General features: G+C 40.8%; 1 protein-coding gene and 1 non-coding gene across 3 annotated transcripts in view; both read right to left on the minus strand.

Annotated features, from left to right (window-relative positions):
• Nucleotides 1-2,161: 2,161 nt before the first annotated feature.
• Nucleotides 2,162-19,187, minus strand: part of Cped1 (cadherin like and PC-esterase domain containing 1) — a 295,142-nt gene continuing 278,116 nt past the window's right edge. For both annotated transcript variants that reach the window (XM_050145850.1, XM_050145851.1), the window contains one exon: nucleotides 2,162-4,105. In XM_050145850.1, coding sequence (XP_050001807.1) covers nucleotides 3,881-4,105 — 225 coding nt within the window. In that variant the 3' untranslated portion in view covers nucleotides 2,162-3,880. The remainder of the gene's footprint in view (nucleotides 4,106-19,187) is intronic.
• LOC126503986 (U1 spliceosomal RNA) lies at nucleotides 13,540-13,703 on the minus strand. Its single transcript, XR_007592458.1, has one exon. It is a non-coding gene; the product is annotated as a U1 spliceosomal RNA (small nuclear RNA).

Genomic DNA, 19,187 nt, shown 5'->3' on the forward strand with positions numbered 1-19,187 from the left:
TGAAATTTAAATGCATATAAAAAATGAAGTCAGGTATGATGACTCATGACTGTAACCCAAGGAGGATCTTGAGTTTCAGGCCGGAGTTGGCTACATAGGGAGCCTCTGTCTCAGAAACAAGCAAGGCAGCAAGCAAACAGCAACAAAAGTCAGAGTATCATTCGCAGGGCAGTTATTCCTTGATTTAGTCAAAACTGTAGGACGGGGTGTGACTGAGTTGTTCTGGGATGTGTGCTTTTGAAGTTGTTGTTCCATTTGCTTATTTTAAGTTCAATAGTCCTAGCTTAGATATTGGTGATTTTCTTCTATTTTTGTTTCAGCATTTGCTTAAATGAAAGGCAGTGTTTGGTGTGATCTTGGCTTGAGCTTTTACAACACTAGATGCCTTTTCTCTCATTTGATGCCAAAGTCTTAGATCTACGAAGAGAACTCTTATTGGACAATGTACATTTGTACCCATTTTTAAAAATTTCTTTGGAATTTTTCAGTGGAATGAAACTAAAGGGACAAATTAAAGATGCAGGATACTATTGGGTTTTGTTTTCTTTCTTATTTTCATTACAATTGTTTCCAGTAAGTTCTCCCAATGCTTTAAAGTGCGACTCAGTGCATCTGTAGGGAAGACTTATGGGCATAAAAGAAATTAGTCTAAAATAGGATCTACAGCTCCAATGTAAACCAGCCCAACAAGATGGATGAGCATAATTTGGCACCTCTATAAGGTCCTGATTGGTCCTGATAGGCAAACAGTACACAGCACTTGTAACACACACACACACACAAGCACGCACAAATACCACATACACAAGCACAAAACACACATACACATAATGCATTCACACACATACACATACTCACACACGCACAATACACACACACACACACACACACACAATGTGCATGCTCCCTTGCACACACAGGCACACCCTATCCCTCTGCCCAGTGTCAATAGAGCAGCTTGGAAATGTTTATGCAGTTATTCTTGACTTTTAATATTACTAATGTTTTGTTTTACGTTTAGCTTAGATTGGATGCTGATCAAATCTTACTCAAAACAATACACTTCCTGTAACTTTCACGCTTAAAATGTTTTTAAAGGCCGACTCCTTTTTTCCCCTGCTCAAATTAAAATGCTCTAAAATAGAGAAACACGTTTGTAAAGGCATATTTTCACATCTATTTACCCAGTGCAAAACACAGTTTCTTCACGTAAGAAATGATTGAAACAGTTACTAGAATTTCAGTACAAAAATAATTTTAAAAACCCACCTTATTATTAAACTACATTCAGAAACTCTGGTGACAGCAGAGAGAGTTCATCCCATGCCTTGTTGAGAGAGTGTGACAGCTGAAGGACTATGTGGTTAGTTCTGCTTGTCATGCCCACCATGAGAAGCCAGTTGACAGTACACCTTCCCAGTAGGCACTCTATTTTATTATTTTATTCATTTTCATTTTTCTTTCATTTTATATATCACCAACAGTTTTCTCTCCTTCTTCCCCCTCCCCCCTCCACTCACCCACCATCCACTCCTCAGAAAGGATGAGGTCTTTCATGGAGAGTCAACGAAGTCTGTCATATCACTTGAGGCAGGACCAAGCCCTCCCCGCCCCTCCCGTATCGCAGCCGAGCAAGGTATCCCTCCATAGGGAATGGGCTCCAAAATGTTAGTCCATGCACCAGGGATAAATCCTGCTCCCACTGCCAGTGGCCCCACAGACTGCCCAGCCACACAACTGTCACCCACATTCCTAGTTTGGTCCTATGCAGGTTCCCCATCTATCAATCCACAGTCAATGAGCTCCTGCTAGCTCTGGCCAGCTGTCTCAGTGGTTCAGCTGTTAAAGGCTAGGCTCACAACCGGTAGGAACTCTTTATGTAGCTGTATAACTCTGGCAGATGGGAAGCTAAGGGTCTGGAGAGATGGCGCAGTGGCTAAGGGCACTTGTTCTTGCAGAGGTCTGTGATTTGATTCCCAGCATTTGCACAGTGGCTTAGAAACCTCTGTAACTCCAGTTCCAGAGAATCTAATGCTCAATTCTGACCTCCATGAATAGCAGGGACTCATGTGGTACTTATACAATCAATACATACATGCAGGCAGAACTTTCATATACATAGTAAAATACATACATCTAAAAATCTTTTTAAAAGAGGGAAAGTATAAAATACTCTCTGAACACAGATTATTACCAGTTTGACATTTATTGAAAATACATTACAATTGTTTCTAAGGTCTAGTATTATTTCAGTGGTGAAGAAGAAAATGCCAGGCTAACTCAAGTCAGAGAGTTTTTACAGTGACATGGCTAGTGAGTTACAAAAGGCTAGCATTAACTGTAATACTGTCGTGGAATATGCAATGCATTAAAATTTGATGCATTTCATAACATCAAAAAGTAACTGGAAATCTAAAAACCATGTTTGTATATAGATGTATGTATGGAAAATATGTAATTTTTAAGTTAATTTGGTACCGATGTTCAAAAAAACTATTTCTAAATGCATATGTTGTTTTTATCAAAGTGATATGCATATTTAAATATAATTTAATACAGTTAAATAGAAATCCATGTTTATGTTCTTATAAAAATAGATATAAAAATAGAGTATTTGAAGGAGGTGGATATGCATTCGAGATAACTCGGGTCAAGAGAACAAAATAGTTTCATTTCTTATGGCAATGAATTTGAGGTATTTGTACATTGAGTAATCTTAGCTACATACTGAGTTAGGCCTCTCAGCTTCTTCTTCTCAGGCTCAACTCATTCTTTAAAACCCACCATAGTTAGCAGTAAGATGTTATCCCGTAAAAACAATTGTATATTAAGGCAATTTCCCTTTTTGTACCTAAAAAGACAGAAGTGAAAGTTTTCAAGGCTAGAAATAGGTGTGTTCCCTACTTATGCCACAATTTTCATAAAAATTCTTGTAAGGCTACTTTAATTTAAATTAAACACATTTGTTCAAATAAAAATACAGATACTAGTCACATAGTACTATTTGTGGGTACATAGAAAATTCTTATACATTTGAGAATCTGCAGTCCTTTGCAAAAATATCTAAAATGTAACCGCTGTCTTGGATGAGATACATCTAAAGGGACAAGGGAAAGCTTCTTCAGAGAGAGTATCCACAAAAGTAACAAAGTAACCAATGGGGACTTTATTTTGTTCCATACTTCAAAATTATGTCTATCAGCAACTTAGACTGTGCTCCCCATCAAGGCTCACAGTCTGGCGTAGAGGGATGTTTGTGGAACTCACAAGAGCACAGAGTTCAATACAATATCACTTCTTATCACAGGCAGAGAATCCCTTTGACTCCCCCTGCAGAGTATCTCTCCTGTTCTTGCCCTTCCATTATGAACTTAAAAGTATCACAAGAAATGTTTTTCATAAGGGTTAGATCCTCAAAGCCCAAACCACCACAAATAGCCCGCTCTCTCCTGGTAAAGAGCTGAAACATTATATCCCTCCATGTGGAATGTATTGCTTCTTCCCACGTTAGTGTACCTATGGAGCAGATAGCGCAGGAATGGCATTACCCCTCTGCCCATATCGTTGCATTTCCATTGTCCTGATTATCATTGCACTACAATATCTGGTCCATGTGGTCCTAGTTTGTGATCACCTTTCAAGTGATCTCCTTATAGTTCTGTCCTTGGGTCTGAAACCAACGTTGGATGCTCAAGGTCACTTTTGAGTGTGTTCTGTTCTAAGAAAAAGGTGTCATTACTTTTTTGTAAGCCGTGTACTTTGGTGTGCATGCTTGCACTGGTGAGTGTGCAGTCATTGCAAAGCATGAGTGAGGCACATTCGGTTCTCAGACCATTGTCCTGGTGAATGGCTTATCTCTAATTCTGAATTCACCTCTTCTTCAGGGAGCCTGCGCAGACCGCCGACTCGCACACATCCTGCTGAACAGGATCTCAGAACAAACCTGATTTATTGGCCCTCTGACATGATATGGTGAGTGAACATTTGGGACAGAATTTTGTTGGTGCCGTTTGTTTTGACTGCTGAAGTATTTTTCCACAGTATGGTTCTTGGATCTTTTCATCTTGAGAACGTGGTGCTCTCTGGATAACTTCGATTTAACCACCTGCAAACAAAGAACAAGAAATGAGAGGTGCAAAACTCCAGATATTTGAGCTCCACATAGACCAATATGACTGATGTTCATGCATGCACTGCACTGCTGCGTCACAGACGCTGCCTGAATGGCACAGAGATGATTTGCACAGACAGGAACCGCCGCTACCTGTGTTTTACAGCAGACCAGAGCTGAGGATAGAAGTCCTGTCACTTTTTACACTTTGAGCCTTCTGTTACCAGTGAGACTGTGGAAATGTTCCACACAATGCCTCTTTCACACCGTGTGTGTGTGTGTGTGTGTGTGTGTGTGTGTGTGTGTGTGTAAGCGTGTGTGTATTGGATCAGATGCAGTATCTGATGGTTTGACATTATTACTCTACAGTAGAGCAGACACTGTTGCGAGTTTCTATGTCATTGTTTCAAACTTGGTACTTTAAGTCTGTCATGGAACAAAATGGCAAGTTGCATTATTTTCAGAGAAAACAAAAGTACTTTTCCATTCCTTACCCCAAAGATGACAGTGTTATGGTTAGAAGCTGGATTCCTTTGGACAGTTAGTAAATCATGGAACTTACGAAAACTAGCCTATGCTTTAAGTTTAATGTATGTTTGTATGCACATATGCCTTTAGTTCAAGCATTATTTTGAGTAGATGGTATTCTAAAGAATTCATGGACTCGAAAGAGTTTCCAATCAGAAGTTTCCTTCCCATCTCTTTCCCTATCTTGGCCACTTACTACTTTTTGTGTAATTCATGGCTACTTTGTAAATATCCACACTCATACATAAGGCAATATTTATGGTTTATATTTACATTTTGCAAGATATTGTCCTGGTGGAAGCCTAAATCATTATTTTCTGCCTCCGAGCAAACAGAACTCAGCATGTCAGAATTAAAGGATTGGGAAAGTCAAGTAGGGGACAAGAAAGAAACTGGGGAGGCGTAAGGTCCCTGGGAAGTCAGACAATAGAAAGGAGGACAACACTAGTGAGGATGCTCTGAACGTCAAACAGCAAAGTGAGAACTTCATCATGTTCGCCATGCAGGTCTAGTCCATCGATAGTATGTCAGTTCCTGGGACACGGGAAAGTATTCCTGGATAACAACTGGAAGTATACCATGTCACATAGATTTTTCTATTCTTTCAGGAGTAATGCAATAATTAAGGCACATCTCATTTGATCCCATATGAGAGAATGAATACAATGAAAACAGTTCCTGAAAGCAAAACTGTATATGGGGTGGGGGAAACCCCATGTATTTGGGAAATAAATATTATAGCTACATACTTTAAGTACACAAAACTACATTAGAAAATCATTGAAACAGAAACTTTGTAAAGATCTATACCAAAATGTTAACAGAGTTACTTTTCAATGTAAGGATTCCATGTGGGTTTAATATGTCCTATTAACTTTTCTTTTTTTTTTTTTTTAATTAATTTATTTATTTATTAAACATTTCTGTCTCTTCCCCACCGCTGCCTCCCCTTTCCCTCCCCCTCCCCCAATCAAGTCCCCCTCCCCAAAAAGCAATCAGGGTTCTCTGCCCTGTGGGAAGTCCAAGGACCACCCACCTCCATCCAGGTCTAGTAAGGTGAGCATCCACGAAACTGCCTAGGCTCCCACAAAACCAATAGGTCCAGTAGAATCAAAAACCCGTTGCCATTGTTCTTGAGGTCTCAGTAGTCCTCCTTGTCCGCTATGTTCAGCGAGACCAGTTTTGACCCAGGCTTTTTCAGACCCAGGCCAGCTGGCCTTGGTGAGTTCCCGATCCCCATTGTCTCAGTGTATGGGTGCACCCCTCCCAGTCCTAAGTTCCTTGCTTGTGCTCTCTCTCCTTCTGCTCCTGATTTGGACCTTGAGATTTCAGTCCGGTGCTCCAATGTGGTTCTCTGTCTCTGTCTCCTTTCATCGCCTGATGAAGTTTAATATTCAGGAGAAATATTCAGGATTTTCTTTGGGTTCTCCTTCTTATTTAGCTTCTCTAAGAACCCAACTTATAGGTTCAATGTCCTTTATTTATGGCTAGAAACCAAATATGAGTGAGAACATTCCATGTTCCTCTTTTTGGGTCTGGCTTACCTCACTCAGGATGGTGTTTTCTATTTCCATCCATTTGCCTGCAAACTTCAAGAAGTCCTTGTTTTTTACTGCTGAGTAGTACTCTAATATGTATATATTCCATACTTTCTTCATCCATTCTTCAATTGAAGGGCATCTAGGTTGTTTCCAGGTTCTGGCTATTACAAACAATGCTGCTATAAACATAGTAGAGCATATACTTTTGTTGTGTGATAAGGCCTCTCTTGGGTATATTCCCAAGAGTGGTATTGCTGGGTCCATGGGTAGGTTGATCCCAAATTTCCTGAGAAACCTCCACACTGCTTTCCAGAGTGGTTGCACAAGTTTGCATTCCCACCAGCAATGGATGAGTGTACCCCTTTCTCCACAACCTCTCCAGCAAAGGCTATCATTGGTGTTTTTGATTTTCGCCATTCTGACAGGTGTAAGATGGTATCTTAAAGTTGTCTTGATTTGCATTTCCCTGATCGCTAAGGAAGTTGAGCATGACCTTAGGTGTCTTTTGGCCATTTGAACTTCTTCTGTTGAGAGATCTCTGTTCAACTCAGTGCCCCATTTTATAATTGGGTTGATTAGCCTTTTACGGTCTAGTTTCTTGAGTTCTTTATATATTTTGGAGATCAGACCTTTGTCAGTTGTGGGGTTGGTGAAGATCTTCTCCCAGTCAGTGGGTTGCCTTTCTGTCTTAGCGACAGTGTCCTTTGCTTTACAGAAGCTTCTCAGTCTCAGGAGGTCCCATTTATTCAATGAGGCCCTTACTGTCTGTGCTGCTGGGGTTATACGTAGGAAGTGGTCTCCTGTGCCCACGTGTTGTAGAGTACTTCCCACTTTCTCTTCAATCAGGTTCAGTGTGTTTGGACTGATATTGAGGTCTTTCACCCACTTGGACTTGAGTTTTGTGCATGGTGATAGATATGGGTCTATTTTCATTCTTCTACAGATTGACATCCAGTTTTGCCAGCACAATTTGTTGAAGATGCTCTCTTTTTTCCATTGTATACTTTTAGCTCCTTTATCGAAAATCAGGTGTTCATATGTTTGTGGGTTAAAGTCAGGGTCTTCTATTCGATTCCATTGGTCGACTTCTCTGTTTTTATGCCAATACCAAGCTGTTTTCAATACTGTAGCTCTGTAATAGAGTTTGAAGTCAGGGATGGTAATGCCTCCAGACGTTCCTTTATTGTATAAGATTGTTTTGGCTATCCTGGGTTTTTTGTTTTTCCATATAAAGTTGATTATTGTCTTCTCCAGATCTGTGAAGAATTTTGATGGGATTTTGATGGGGATTGCATTGAATCTATAGATTGCTTTTGGTAGAATTGCCATTTTTACTATGTTGATCCTCCCAATCCAAGAGCAAGGGAGATCCTTCCATTTTCTGGTGTCCTCTTCTATTTCTTTCTTCAAAGACTTGAAGTTCTTGTCAAATAGATCTTTCACTTCCTTGGTCAGGGTTACCCCAAGATCCTATTAACTTTTCATCTTGACTTTAAAAAAAAAAAGAACATAATCAATGTGCATGATTTTAAGGAAACGGACAAAGAAGAAAGATGTTAGAGTTGAGGAAAAAGTTGCCAGTAGTGTATTTCAAAACCAGTAGCCCTAGCTAAATCCGGGGTGTGAATCTCTTTCTGTGAGAATGGTTGACTTTTCCTCTCTCAGGCTCTAGGATCAGGTGACTCTTAGGAAGGGCAGTGAAAACATTCAGTTGTGACAAAGAAACTCTGTGGGTTGTGATTCAGGCTCAGCTTGCCATTAAGCTTGGGCTGACTTTCCAGATCTCCAGGGAGATGCTTCTTCTAGGTCCTTCTACTCCCAGGAGATTACATCAGCACTCACGAATGATAGGCCTGTGTAGAGACCAGTGCTTTCCTGAAGATTCTCTGTAGTTTGAAGGGGAGGGTTCTCACATAACATTTGTGAACAACATTCTAAAAGTTTATATAAGGAAACATTAAAGCATAAATATGGCATGCAATCTTGAAATAATATCATTCCAATGTTCTGCAGCCAAAATGAAGGCAATTTTTAGATATGATTTTATCTTGTTTGGTTTCTGCAATTACCATGGTGGTCTATATGCTAATTACATGTAAAATGAGAGCAAGTCTATCATAACACACAAGGCTAGAGTGATTTAAACATTATTTTAATACTTGGGGCTGATGTATTTGCTACACTTAAGTAGATGGGTAGGTAGGATATTCAAAAATATGTACTTTAGTATCTCTGAGATAAATAGATTTCACCGAAAGGTAGGGTCGGCGTTTTGTGTTGTCTCAGTAGGAAACTTGTTAATTTACTTCTGATTTTAGACAGCTGATGTTAGTCTCGGAGAAAGGGAGATGAGAACGGGCTCTCCCAGCAGTTTCGCAAGGGTAGGCTAATTAATGCTCCTGACTTACTAATGTTCCTCAGACGTTGTTTGAAATGGACTCCTGAATGCCCAGGTCAGTGAATGGGCCTACCACACTTGGTTCACTTTGCTTTGATTTTGGAAAGTATTTTTTTAGGGAATAATAAAAGATTGTGTTTCCGAATCTTTTTTTGTAAAGTCGCTACTGATTTGATACTAAATCCTGAATGGAGACAAATAAAGAGAATTATTGCATTTTCAATTTACCAATAAATCTATACATGTGAAAATTCCCTCAAAACAGCTATGTGGATTAAATCCATTAAGATACCCTGTAATAGTATATGCCACACTACTAGCAATACAATTTACTTCAGGACAGAAAACCACTTCAACATTATAAAATATTTCATTACAGGAAATTGCCAAAGCATTATGTAGAAATGTACAAGCATTTGTTCTGAAAACTCAAATGAGTCTCCTAAAAATGATCATATATTCTAAAGCTGATGTTTAAAAATGATAAAGCTTTTCCATAGTCTATCAATAATTAAGATAAAACATTAAAAACATCTCCTGCAAGACCAAATAACTAAGCTCCATAATGATCTACCGGCTGCAGGTGAGGAATTCTTCACCGGGTTAATGAGGCACCAATGACTCATGGACCAATAAAAAAGATATAGCACATCAGATCTTCACAGTTGATTAGAGTTGCTGTGCAATTGAGGGTTGCACATCAAACTCTAAATACATGCTAAGGATCAATACAGGGCCAGGCTGTGGTGGCTCACACCTTTAATTCTAGCATTGGGAGGCAGAAGCTGGCGGATCTCTGTGAGTTTGAAGCCAGCCTGGTCTACAGAGTGAGATCCGGGGCAGTCAAAGCTACCCAGAGAGAAACCCTGTTTCAAAAAACAAAAACAGACAAACAAAGAGTCAATAGGAAAATAACCACGATCATTTGAGAACATAAAGTACTGGTGGTTGGTGGGGTGGGCTTTCTGTATGAGCTGTTTCTCCGTAAGTATGAAAAAGTCGACTCTCAAAATTAACCATGACTTGATCCATTCTAGCCAAAATGAAAATATTCTTTGTTAAGAGCTTTGCTTCTTTTTTCTCCCCACACAGTCTTTTCCACTGTGTGTGTGTGTGTGTGTGTAGAGGGTGGAGCACTTGAGGAAACAGAATAAGAGCAATGGCAGTGATCCTCATCTTTCCCCAGCTTTAGTATCTGTGATGTGGAGTGCATGTGTGTGTGCATCTGTGTATGTGTGTGTGCATGAGTGTATGTGTCTGTTCTTATAACGGAACCCAGGATCTAGTACATGCTAAGCACTCAGAGCCATAACCACAGCCAATGTTCACAGTCTAAGTCCCAGGTCCAGCTGTGCTCTCTGAAACCCTCACTGTCCTTCAGAAAGATGACTCTCCTGTCCGGCTTTCCTTCTGCTCCTCACAGATACATGCCAGCCAGGGATATCTTTCCCTAATTTCTCTATAACCCAACATCTAGGGAACAATTCTAATCCTGTTCTCATCCTGATTGTCAACAGGATATTTATACAGCAGATTTGATAAGGCATTTGTCTTGAATCAGGGTCTACCAGGAGCAGGAGGAGAATAGGGACTGAATAAGATTGTGCTTTGATAGTGAGCCTCTGGTTTGGGCTGAGGGCTCCTGTTACACATGGCTTGTGTACCCTACTGATGGATAGGCATTCTGATCAAGCCGCATGAGTTACCAGGGCCAAGAAGCCTTGTGGGGAAAACCCATAAACTTTGCTTTCTGCTTGACTGCAGATATAGTTTATCGAAGCTCATGGATTAAAGGGTAAAGTTATCTGACCGAGTTCCATGGTCTGCAAACAAACTATAAGTAAATGCTGAAGAAAAGGTCCTGTTTCACCAAATGGCCCAGATCATTGGAGCCTAGGCTTTGGAAGCCCAGTGGCCATCAGTATGGAGAGGAGAGACTAAGTCTGCAAAGGGCTGTGCAGATGTGTGTCTAAAAACATGTGCCGGACAGAACAACGCAAATGAGTGAGCAAGACCAGTGTCTGGGAGCTGCAGTGTGTGTGTTTACATCAACCAGGTGGTGCCCTGTCCTGAATTAACTCAGTAATCACTGAGTTCCCTGGAACGGCTTGTCCCAAGTATGCCTGAAGTCACACCATCAGACGTCCAGGAGTTGAGGTGCGTCACGAGTGGGTGGAGGCAGATTGGGATTATGGGGTAACACACTGAACTGAACACATCAGTGGGGCTCGCTTGCCCATTTTCAGAGCTCAGAGTTCTGAATGCAGAGGGTTTGGGACAGAATCTGGAATTAATCACGTGCTCAAAGTTTGTTAAATTGCCAAGAATATTTTAAATTGTATTATTATGTTTATACCTACATTAAGGAAGAAAGTTTCTTGATGGGGAGCAACCTTCAATGCTATTATTTCTGTAACTTGATTGAAAAATTTGGGTTAAAGGGGCCTGCAAGATGGCTCAGTGGGTAAAGGAGATTGCCACCAAGTCTGACATCCTGAATTTATTTCCCCAAAACCCACATAATGGGAGGAGACAACTGACTTCCACATGTGTTTGCTGACTGACACACATATGCACAAGCACATATAGACATATGCATAAAATAAACAAAGCCATTGAATTATAAATATTTTAAAATGTAGGTTAATATATGCAATGTTCATTACTGTGATGGAAAGTACAATGCTTATTCTGCAGATTAAAAAGCATTTCATACATCTCTTTCCTTCTTAAAATTTTTGTGTAGAAATAAAGGAATTCTAAATTGCATCCAGTGCTATATAAATATCTTCATTTGGAGAAATCACAGGGGTCAGCCTATCCGGAGTTCAATGGATGGTGCTCACCCCGGGAAAACCACCTTCACTCTAAGTGTTGAAAGCCCAACATTTTAAAATAAATTGTATTAAAATCAAGAATGTAAGTTAAAGCCGGGCGGTGGTGGCACACGCCTTTAATCTCAGCATTCAGGAAGCAGAGGCAGGTGGATATCTGTGAGTTCGAGGCCAGCCTGGTCTAGTTCCAGGACAGGAACCAAAAAGCTACCGAGAAACCCTGTCTCGAAAAATCAAAAAAAAAAAAAAAAAAAAGAAAAAAGAAAAAAGAATGTAAGTTGAAAATGGAGCTATAGGCTGGGCATGGTGGCACACGCCTTTAGTCCCAGCACTCAGGAGGAAGAGGCAGGGAGATCTCTGTGAGTTTGAAACCAGTCTATAGAGTCAGTTCCAGAAGAGCTAGACCTACATACAGAGAAACCCTGTCTAAAAAAACAAAACCAAAAACCAAAACCAACAACAAATAGACAAACAGCTAGGTACCACATTGAAAATGTCAACAATCCATGGGAAGGCTTTTAGCTTTATTGTATATACTTATTTTTAAACTTTTAGAAGAACAAGAATTCATGCAATCTTTCTGCAATGAAAAAGCAAAAGAGCAAGAAAATAACATAGGATTTCATATACAAGTTCCTAACGACTCCCTCCTCCATGTAAAACCTATCTTACTATATTCAGCGCTCTCTGCGCTAGGAAACACATGGAGGAATTCAGATATGGTCCCTACCCTCAAGAGGACTATATAAAGACACATGTCTAAGATGCTTGAAGTAGGAACAAGAATGAAGTGACTTCAAAGACATTGTCTGGGACCAGATCTACAAGGTCAGGCGTCACGTTGTTTCCACGTAATAAATAGTTCCCAAGTACATTAAGAAGACCGGTGCTAATTTATGGTAGGCCCGAGAATCTGTTTCCATGCCCATTATTTCTTTGAACTTATTTGTCAAAACCAGCACCCGACCTTCAAACTGCTGTCTCCAGATGTCAAAAATCTCGTCTTGTTATAGTTTCAGTCTCGAGAGTGGAGAAAAAGTAATTTAGACACATATTTAAGGGTTGGAAATGGTATGCCAAAAAGGATGCTTGATACCTGTATAGTAAAAAGTCCTTTCCTTTGATCTCGTGTGGAAACAAGTCAAGTTGGGATCCTCCCAAAGGTCAGAGGACCGTTTGGGGTTGCTAAAACCCAACTGATGTGTCAAGTGTAGCATTGCTTTGAAAGAGAGCAGCTAGCGACACAAACGTTAGGTTGCCTATTAGCAATGGCAATAAACAGTGTAAGGAAGCTGTAAGAAATCCTCAATGAAAGATTTAGACCTCGAAATCAGGACAAAGGGCCCGGACACACTGGCACACAGGTCACCTCTGCCAGGGACTAACACTAAGCTGCACATCTAACGCTGCTCTGTGTTTGCTACAGGGGGCAGTAGATGGGTCTGCCTAGCAAGGTGGCATATAATGTGGTTAATAATACAGTTAATGGCATACACACATATGATTTGGTAAATGCTGGCAGTATTTAATTAGGAGTATTAAATGACAAATCTTTTGCCCTCTTTAATGCAAAGTGAGCCGTTTTTACCTCTTTCCTTTGCCTATTTCCTAAATTTGCTGCTGTGAACTATATTTTAAATTCAGACGAAACAAAAGGACAACTGATCTTCACAAATCATGATAGCCTATCAAGGGTGATAGCATTGTTGAACAGAATAAAGTCTTACCATTTAGCACATCTTATAATAAAGATTTACTACAGCAATGATCTAGGCTAGAATATGGCAGTCACAGTTGTGGACTTCCGACTTTATTTTCAGGTAAAAACTAGTCTTTTAATAGTAATTGATAGGTAAATCTGCTAACTGTGGTACTTAGGATAATTGGGGAGTGGAACTTCATGTGGCGGGGATATAAAAACCCCACAGGAGATCAGTTCCTTGGTGCCTGACTCAGTGTAGGAGAACAGAGGTTTTGTCCTTTGCATCCTGGACATAACTTCTATTCTTCCATAGATTTTTTTAAAATATGTTGAGACATCTCTCAGTTTGCAATCGTAGGTCTCCCTTTATTTTTATGTTTAGACATTTTAGAATGTGCAGAAATGCCATGTTTACTTTATGTTATCCAGGCTAGAGCATGAATGCAATCCCTCCCTACCACAAATCAATGCATTTGAGTTCCCTGCATTTGGAGAAATCACAGGGCTCAGCCTATCCGGAGTTCAATATGGTGCTCACCCTGGGAAAACCACCTTCACGATCATGATATTTCCTCTGCCAGGTAAATATATGAAATGCCACATTTCAGCTTGATTAGTTTTGACCTATGACTTTTCAGACTTTCCAAACAAGTGGAAAATTCTTTTCAGTTACATCATGAAACTAGCATTGCAGCTTTTAACACGGGCAGTTTCGACACTCAAAATTGATTTCACATAAACGTTCATCAGAATGAATGTCTTGCTATGGCAATTAATAGCTACGTCTGAAATAACTTTGAATTTTCCAAAAGTCCGTGCAGAAAGAGCAGGCCTGCTGCACTCAAAACGTGTCAGGCAGATATGCGACAAGCAAATTCCTTCCCTAAAACTGATCTCGACCTGAATAACCTCCAAGGAACTTTTGATGTGGTTCCAGGCTCTGAGAACAAAATAGGAAACAATTTCCATGGTGTAAGTGTTCCAGAACTTCCCTGGGCAGGATCAGAGGGGTGTTCTGACCGCAAACATGAATGAGGATTGTGGATGGGGTCTGAAGAGCAATGAGGTGACCATTTTCTAAGGCTGGAGAACGGGAATGACCCTAGGAAAAGCTCCGTCGTCTCCCAAGTGTGTGCTTCTGAAGTCCTATCTGTTTATGAGTCACTCTGCATGCTAACCTGGCTCCAAATCCCGACTAGCTGAAAAAGAGGCCCAAGAATCCATAGAAATGGGATCAGACGAAGGCAACACGAAACAGTCAGAAGCTGCTGGCATTTCTAATTTTTAATTACATTTTAGAACATCACACAATTTTGGCAAAGAGCAAGGGAATGCTTTTCTTTCACGCGCTCCCCCAATATTTAATTATGGCGCATTCAAAACTGTATCGCTTCAAGAGCGTCCAAGTTTTGAATGAGACAAAGATGCCGAGGATTAGGGCACAAGATTAAATTTTGTAAGGGTTGGGTTTTGTTCTGTTTGGGGTTTTCCGTACTTCCAGCGAGCACATTGTTGCTGTCTTCCACAATACCTTCTTCATAATCCTTTCTCTGAGAGCTTAATCCAGCGCTCAGTGGTTCTCAACCTTGCTAATGCTGAGGCCCTTTAATACGCTTCCTCATGTCGTGGTGACCCCGAACCATCATTATCTTGTTGCTTCTTCGTAACTGTAACTATGCTACTATTATGAATTAAAATGTAAATGTCTGATGTTTCATATGGTCTTAGGTGATCCCTGTGTAATGGTCATTCAACCCCCAAAGGAATTGAAACCCACGGGTTGAGAACTGCACCTCTAGGTCTTCAGTTTTGGCCATGGGAACAAACTGTGCTTTAACGTGAGCAGTTAGATTATACAGGGCTGTAGATTACTGTATTGCACTCCCAGGCACCTTCCCAATGATTCCCTGTCCTTATCTCAAATATTCCCTTAGCCTGACAGATTACAAGCCGGGTTCCTACTGTACTTTAGCTACACGCATTGCTTGGAAGCCAGTTCTTAGGTGTTTGTTTCATCTCTGTCTCTTGAGCTTAGAAATTAAATTTAAGAATAAGGTGTCAACCTGGGAATGGCTTCTCAGGCCTCTAATTCCAGTTATGGAATGCTGTTACAGGAGGATGCCCATGAGTGATCCCAGTCTGGAATATATAATGAGGTCTAGAAAACCTGAGTCACAGGGAGTTTCCAAAACAAACTAAGAAGCAAAACAAAACAAAAGCATGAAACTGTCACTCAGAGAGACTTTGTGTGACTGATGTCCTACCCGGCCAGTTGCCCTCGAGGCATCTGCTCTGACCACACTGGTCATTTCTCACCAGGAGACCTCTGCAGTCTTATTCTGATTGCTGCACTCCAGGAGGCCCGGGAACAGGTTGAAGAGCGCTATTGGCCAGATATGAATGTTACCTTTATTTTATTGTTCCAGTCTCGAGCTTAAATTGTTCTTTAGTACACCTGTACATCCTGTTTCAGCCCTGCAGCTCACTTGCAAGAGACTGGGAGCATGGATGCAGGTTCTTGACTGCATAAACCTGGAGAAGGGACCCAGTGGCTGGCGAATTTGGCACCAAATCTTAGACAATCCGCGAGTTCCTTCTGGTGCCTCTGTTTCCTAGCCACCTGGCGCTGTAGTTTTCCCTTACCTCTTAAGTCAGATTTTATAATATGAGTTCTTTGGGTTGAGGTAAATAGCTTTATGTTTTTAGAGTCTTTTTCACAGGAATTCGTGTGAAAGAGAAGAGAAATAGTTTTATACCTCCCACCATGCCTGATGTTTAGACCTGTTTGCTATGCCTGCTTTTCCGACATCTACATCCTCCTGCCTCGACCTTCAGAATGCTGAGACGAAAGGCATGCACCACCATTCATAGTTGAAGTTCAACTTTGTTTATTGTAGGGGCTTTGAGATCACTTAGTATACTTATATTATTTGAGAATCCATAACGTCGAGGTGCAGCGGCATTTCATTTGTATTTTAATAAATAAAGTTTGCCTGAGGATCAGAAAAGTAAAAACAGCCACACTGGCCAGCCTTACAGGCCAGAGAACAGTGACACATAACTTTAACCCCAGCAGCCACAATGATACAGACCTTAAATCCCAGTAGCCACAATGACATGCACCTTTAATCCCAGTAGCCACCCTAGTTGCTATAGAAACCAGGCAGTAGTGGTGCACGCCCTTAATCCCAGAACTAGAGAGGAATATAAGAGAGGAAGAGACAGCTCTCAGTCTCAGTCTCATTCTGAGTTCCCTGGAGACAGAATCGCCATTTTCAGACTGAGGCTGTAGTAAGAATCATGACTGGTTGCTTTGCTTTCTGGTCTTCAGGTTGAACCCCAATATCTGTCTCTGAGTTTTTATTAATTATGCTTCTAGGTAAAGCATTTTTCAAATATAGATCCTGTCCTCATTAAGACAGAACATAAACCAGTATGGACAATGCTACTCTAGTCAGTTCAGAATCTTGATTTGATTCTTTAAAGTTAGCAGTGAACTTCTAGACATCATGGTCTACCACATGCAACAGGAAATGCCGAGAGGTCAGCTTTCCTAGCTATGTTAACATTCTAGTTCCTGGGATTGGAAAGCATGGGATGTATAGTTACCTCACAAATAATAATGCTAATAATAATAATAATAATACTAAAAACAAAATGTATAAAAAACACAAAACTAGAAACCATAACATACAAGCACCAGTAAGATTTTTTTTTAATGTCCAAAGAAAGCAATATGTAGTAAAAAAAAATCTATAGAACCACTACTGAGTGTGCTCTGTATTGGCTGTCTACTGCCAGGCATGAGGCCTATCCTTAAGTGTGGTTTATATATCGAGTGAGACACCGTGGAAGAAAACTTAATTTTCCTTTGCAAGTGGTTGTCAACTGCAGATAGCTTCTGGGTTAGGGGTGGGGGCTCGTGTCCCATCCTGTCTCAGCAGTGGGACTCCATCTGGCTGAGAAATGTACAAGCTGTCAGCGTCTCTGTGGGCTCATCTGGGTGTCTGTCCCAGGGTGTTACATTTGAAGACACTATTTCCTTGATTTCATCCCTCCCCCTTGGTTCTTCCCATCTTTTCACCTCCTCTTCTGCATAGTCCCTTAAGCCCAGAAGGGAAGGCTTTGATGAAGATGTTCCATTTGGGATAGAGTGTTCGAAAGTTAGAGTACTGTCTTTAATACAACATTTTATACCCAATCATTTTAGAAAGGCCTGAGGTCTCTCACGGCTAATGGATCCATGCTCGACAGGTACTGTCCTCTGATCTAAATCCATCCTCACCGGATACTGGCTTCTAATCTAAATCATTGCCACCAGGCCCTGCCCTCTCTCTAATCTAATCTGTTTGTAGAAAATGTGAGAATCTCTTGCAGGTAATGGAATGAGTTCTGGTCAGTTTATACAGAAGGAACTATCAGCAATCAGTTTCCAAAACAGGGAGTGGGGGTATAGGAATGGGAAAGAAGTGTCCTACTACTGGAAACTAGAAGTTATGAAAAGAAAACATCAAGATAATCCACTGCAAATCAACCAGAAGGAAGAAGAGGCACCCACCTCCCCCACCTTGCCCCAGTGACTTTGACCTTTTGCCCCTGTGAGTGGAGGGCAGCATTGCTTCAACAACCTCAATCTTCTCTGTATTTTTAACTTGGTTATTTCTCTTGAGTGAACAGACATAATGAAGGCTTTTCCTTTTCGCTTCTAAACCCAACCTTCTCCCTCCCCCTTTTATTAGATAAAAAGGCCACATGAAGTACTCTTTTCCCCGTTTGGTATATCTTTACAATTGATAGTCCTCTCATTCCTTATCTTATTATTCATTTCACTGTCAGATAGGACCTTGTTGCTGCCAAAACACTGAGGATTTCAAAGTCCTTATCTGAAATGAAGTGTCTACTACATTTGACATTCTGTCCTGAGAATTCTTTACTCTGACTTTCCACGGTCGGACTGTTCCTAGGACTACACAAACTGTACACAGCTCATGCTCGAAATTTGCATTTGTCACGTTTCCCCAAGCTTTTCCTGATCTATTTTTATAGCTTCAACTATTGCCTATTTACTGATGACTCCCAATCCTACCTCCAGTCTCAACCTGCCCCCTGATCTTCTTACCTGTGCATCCAACTGCCCGTTCAGAGCAGCACCTGGATGTCCTACAGGCATCGCAGAGGCAACATGTTGAAAACTGAATCGTCATCTTCTCCCTAAGCTGTTACCTTCTCAGTTCTTCTTTGTCTCCCTCACTGTCTTGGCTCTTTAATCAGTCATGCAAGTTAGGAATCCCCTTTGATTCTTCCCACTCCTTCATTCCACAGATAAAACCTACAGATTAAGCTCTTTAAATAGAGCTTGTGTTTGTCCACTTCTCTTTTAGGTTTGTTGCATCCGCCCTCTTTGTAGTAGGCCTTTATCATCTCTCCTAGGATTTCTGGAAAAATTACCTTACACTCTTGGCTTACTTCTCTCTTCATTTGGTTATATGTCTTACCTTTTAGAAGTAGATTTTTGTTTTATGTTCCTGAGTGTTTCCCTGAATGCATGTATATGCAACACATGGGTGCAATTTTCTAGTTAGAGAGGGCATCAGATACCCTGGCATTGGAGTTGCAGGCACTTGTGAGCTATCATGTGGGACCTGGGAACCATGCCTAGGTTCTCTGCAAGAACAGCGAGTATTTTAGAAACAACTCTCAGGTTTTGGGTTCTAACTTGTTCAGGCAAAGACATTACCACCTCATTCTTCCCTGTAAGAATTTCAGTGCCACCTACAGGATTGAATGTTAAGCTTCACCATGATTTGGTCCTTGATTACTTTTTTCCCAGTTCCCTTTTTTTAGTGATGCTCTATAAAATCCAGCAAAACCCAGAATTGCTTGTGGTTTTATGAGACCAGCGTGTTATTTCAGAATGGCTCATTGTTCCATAGAATCAGAATGGCCTTCATCCCTGGACCTTGGCCAGGGCTAGTTTTCCTCCACAATCCAACTGAGGTTTCTTTATTTTTTTTTAAAGGGGAAGTTTACCCAATTTTTAGATCACATCCTACACCCCCCTCTCTCTCTCTTT

The sequence above is a fragment of the Alexandromys fortis genome, unplaced genomic scaffold (genome assembly GCF_014885135.2).
Source record: "Alexandromys fortis isolate MF-2015 unplaced genomic scaffold, M_Fortis_MF-2015_v1.1 scaffold_34, whole genome shotgun sequence".
Lineage (NCBI taxonomy): Eukaryota > Metazoa > Chordata > Mammalia > Rodentia > Cricetidae > Alexandromys > Alexandromys fortis.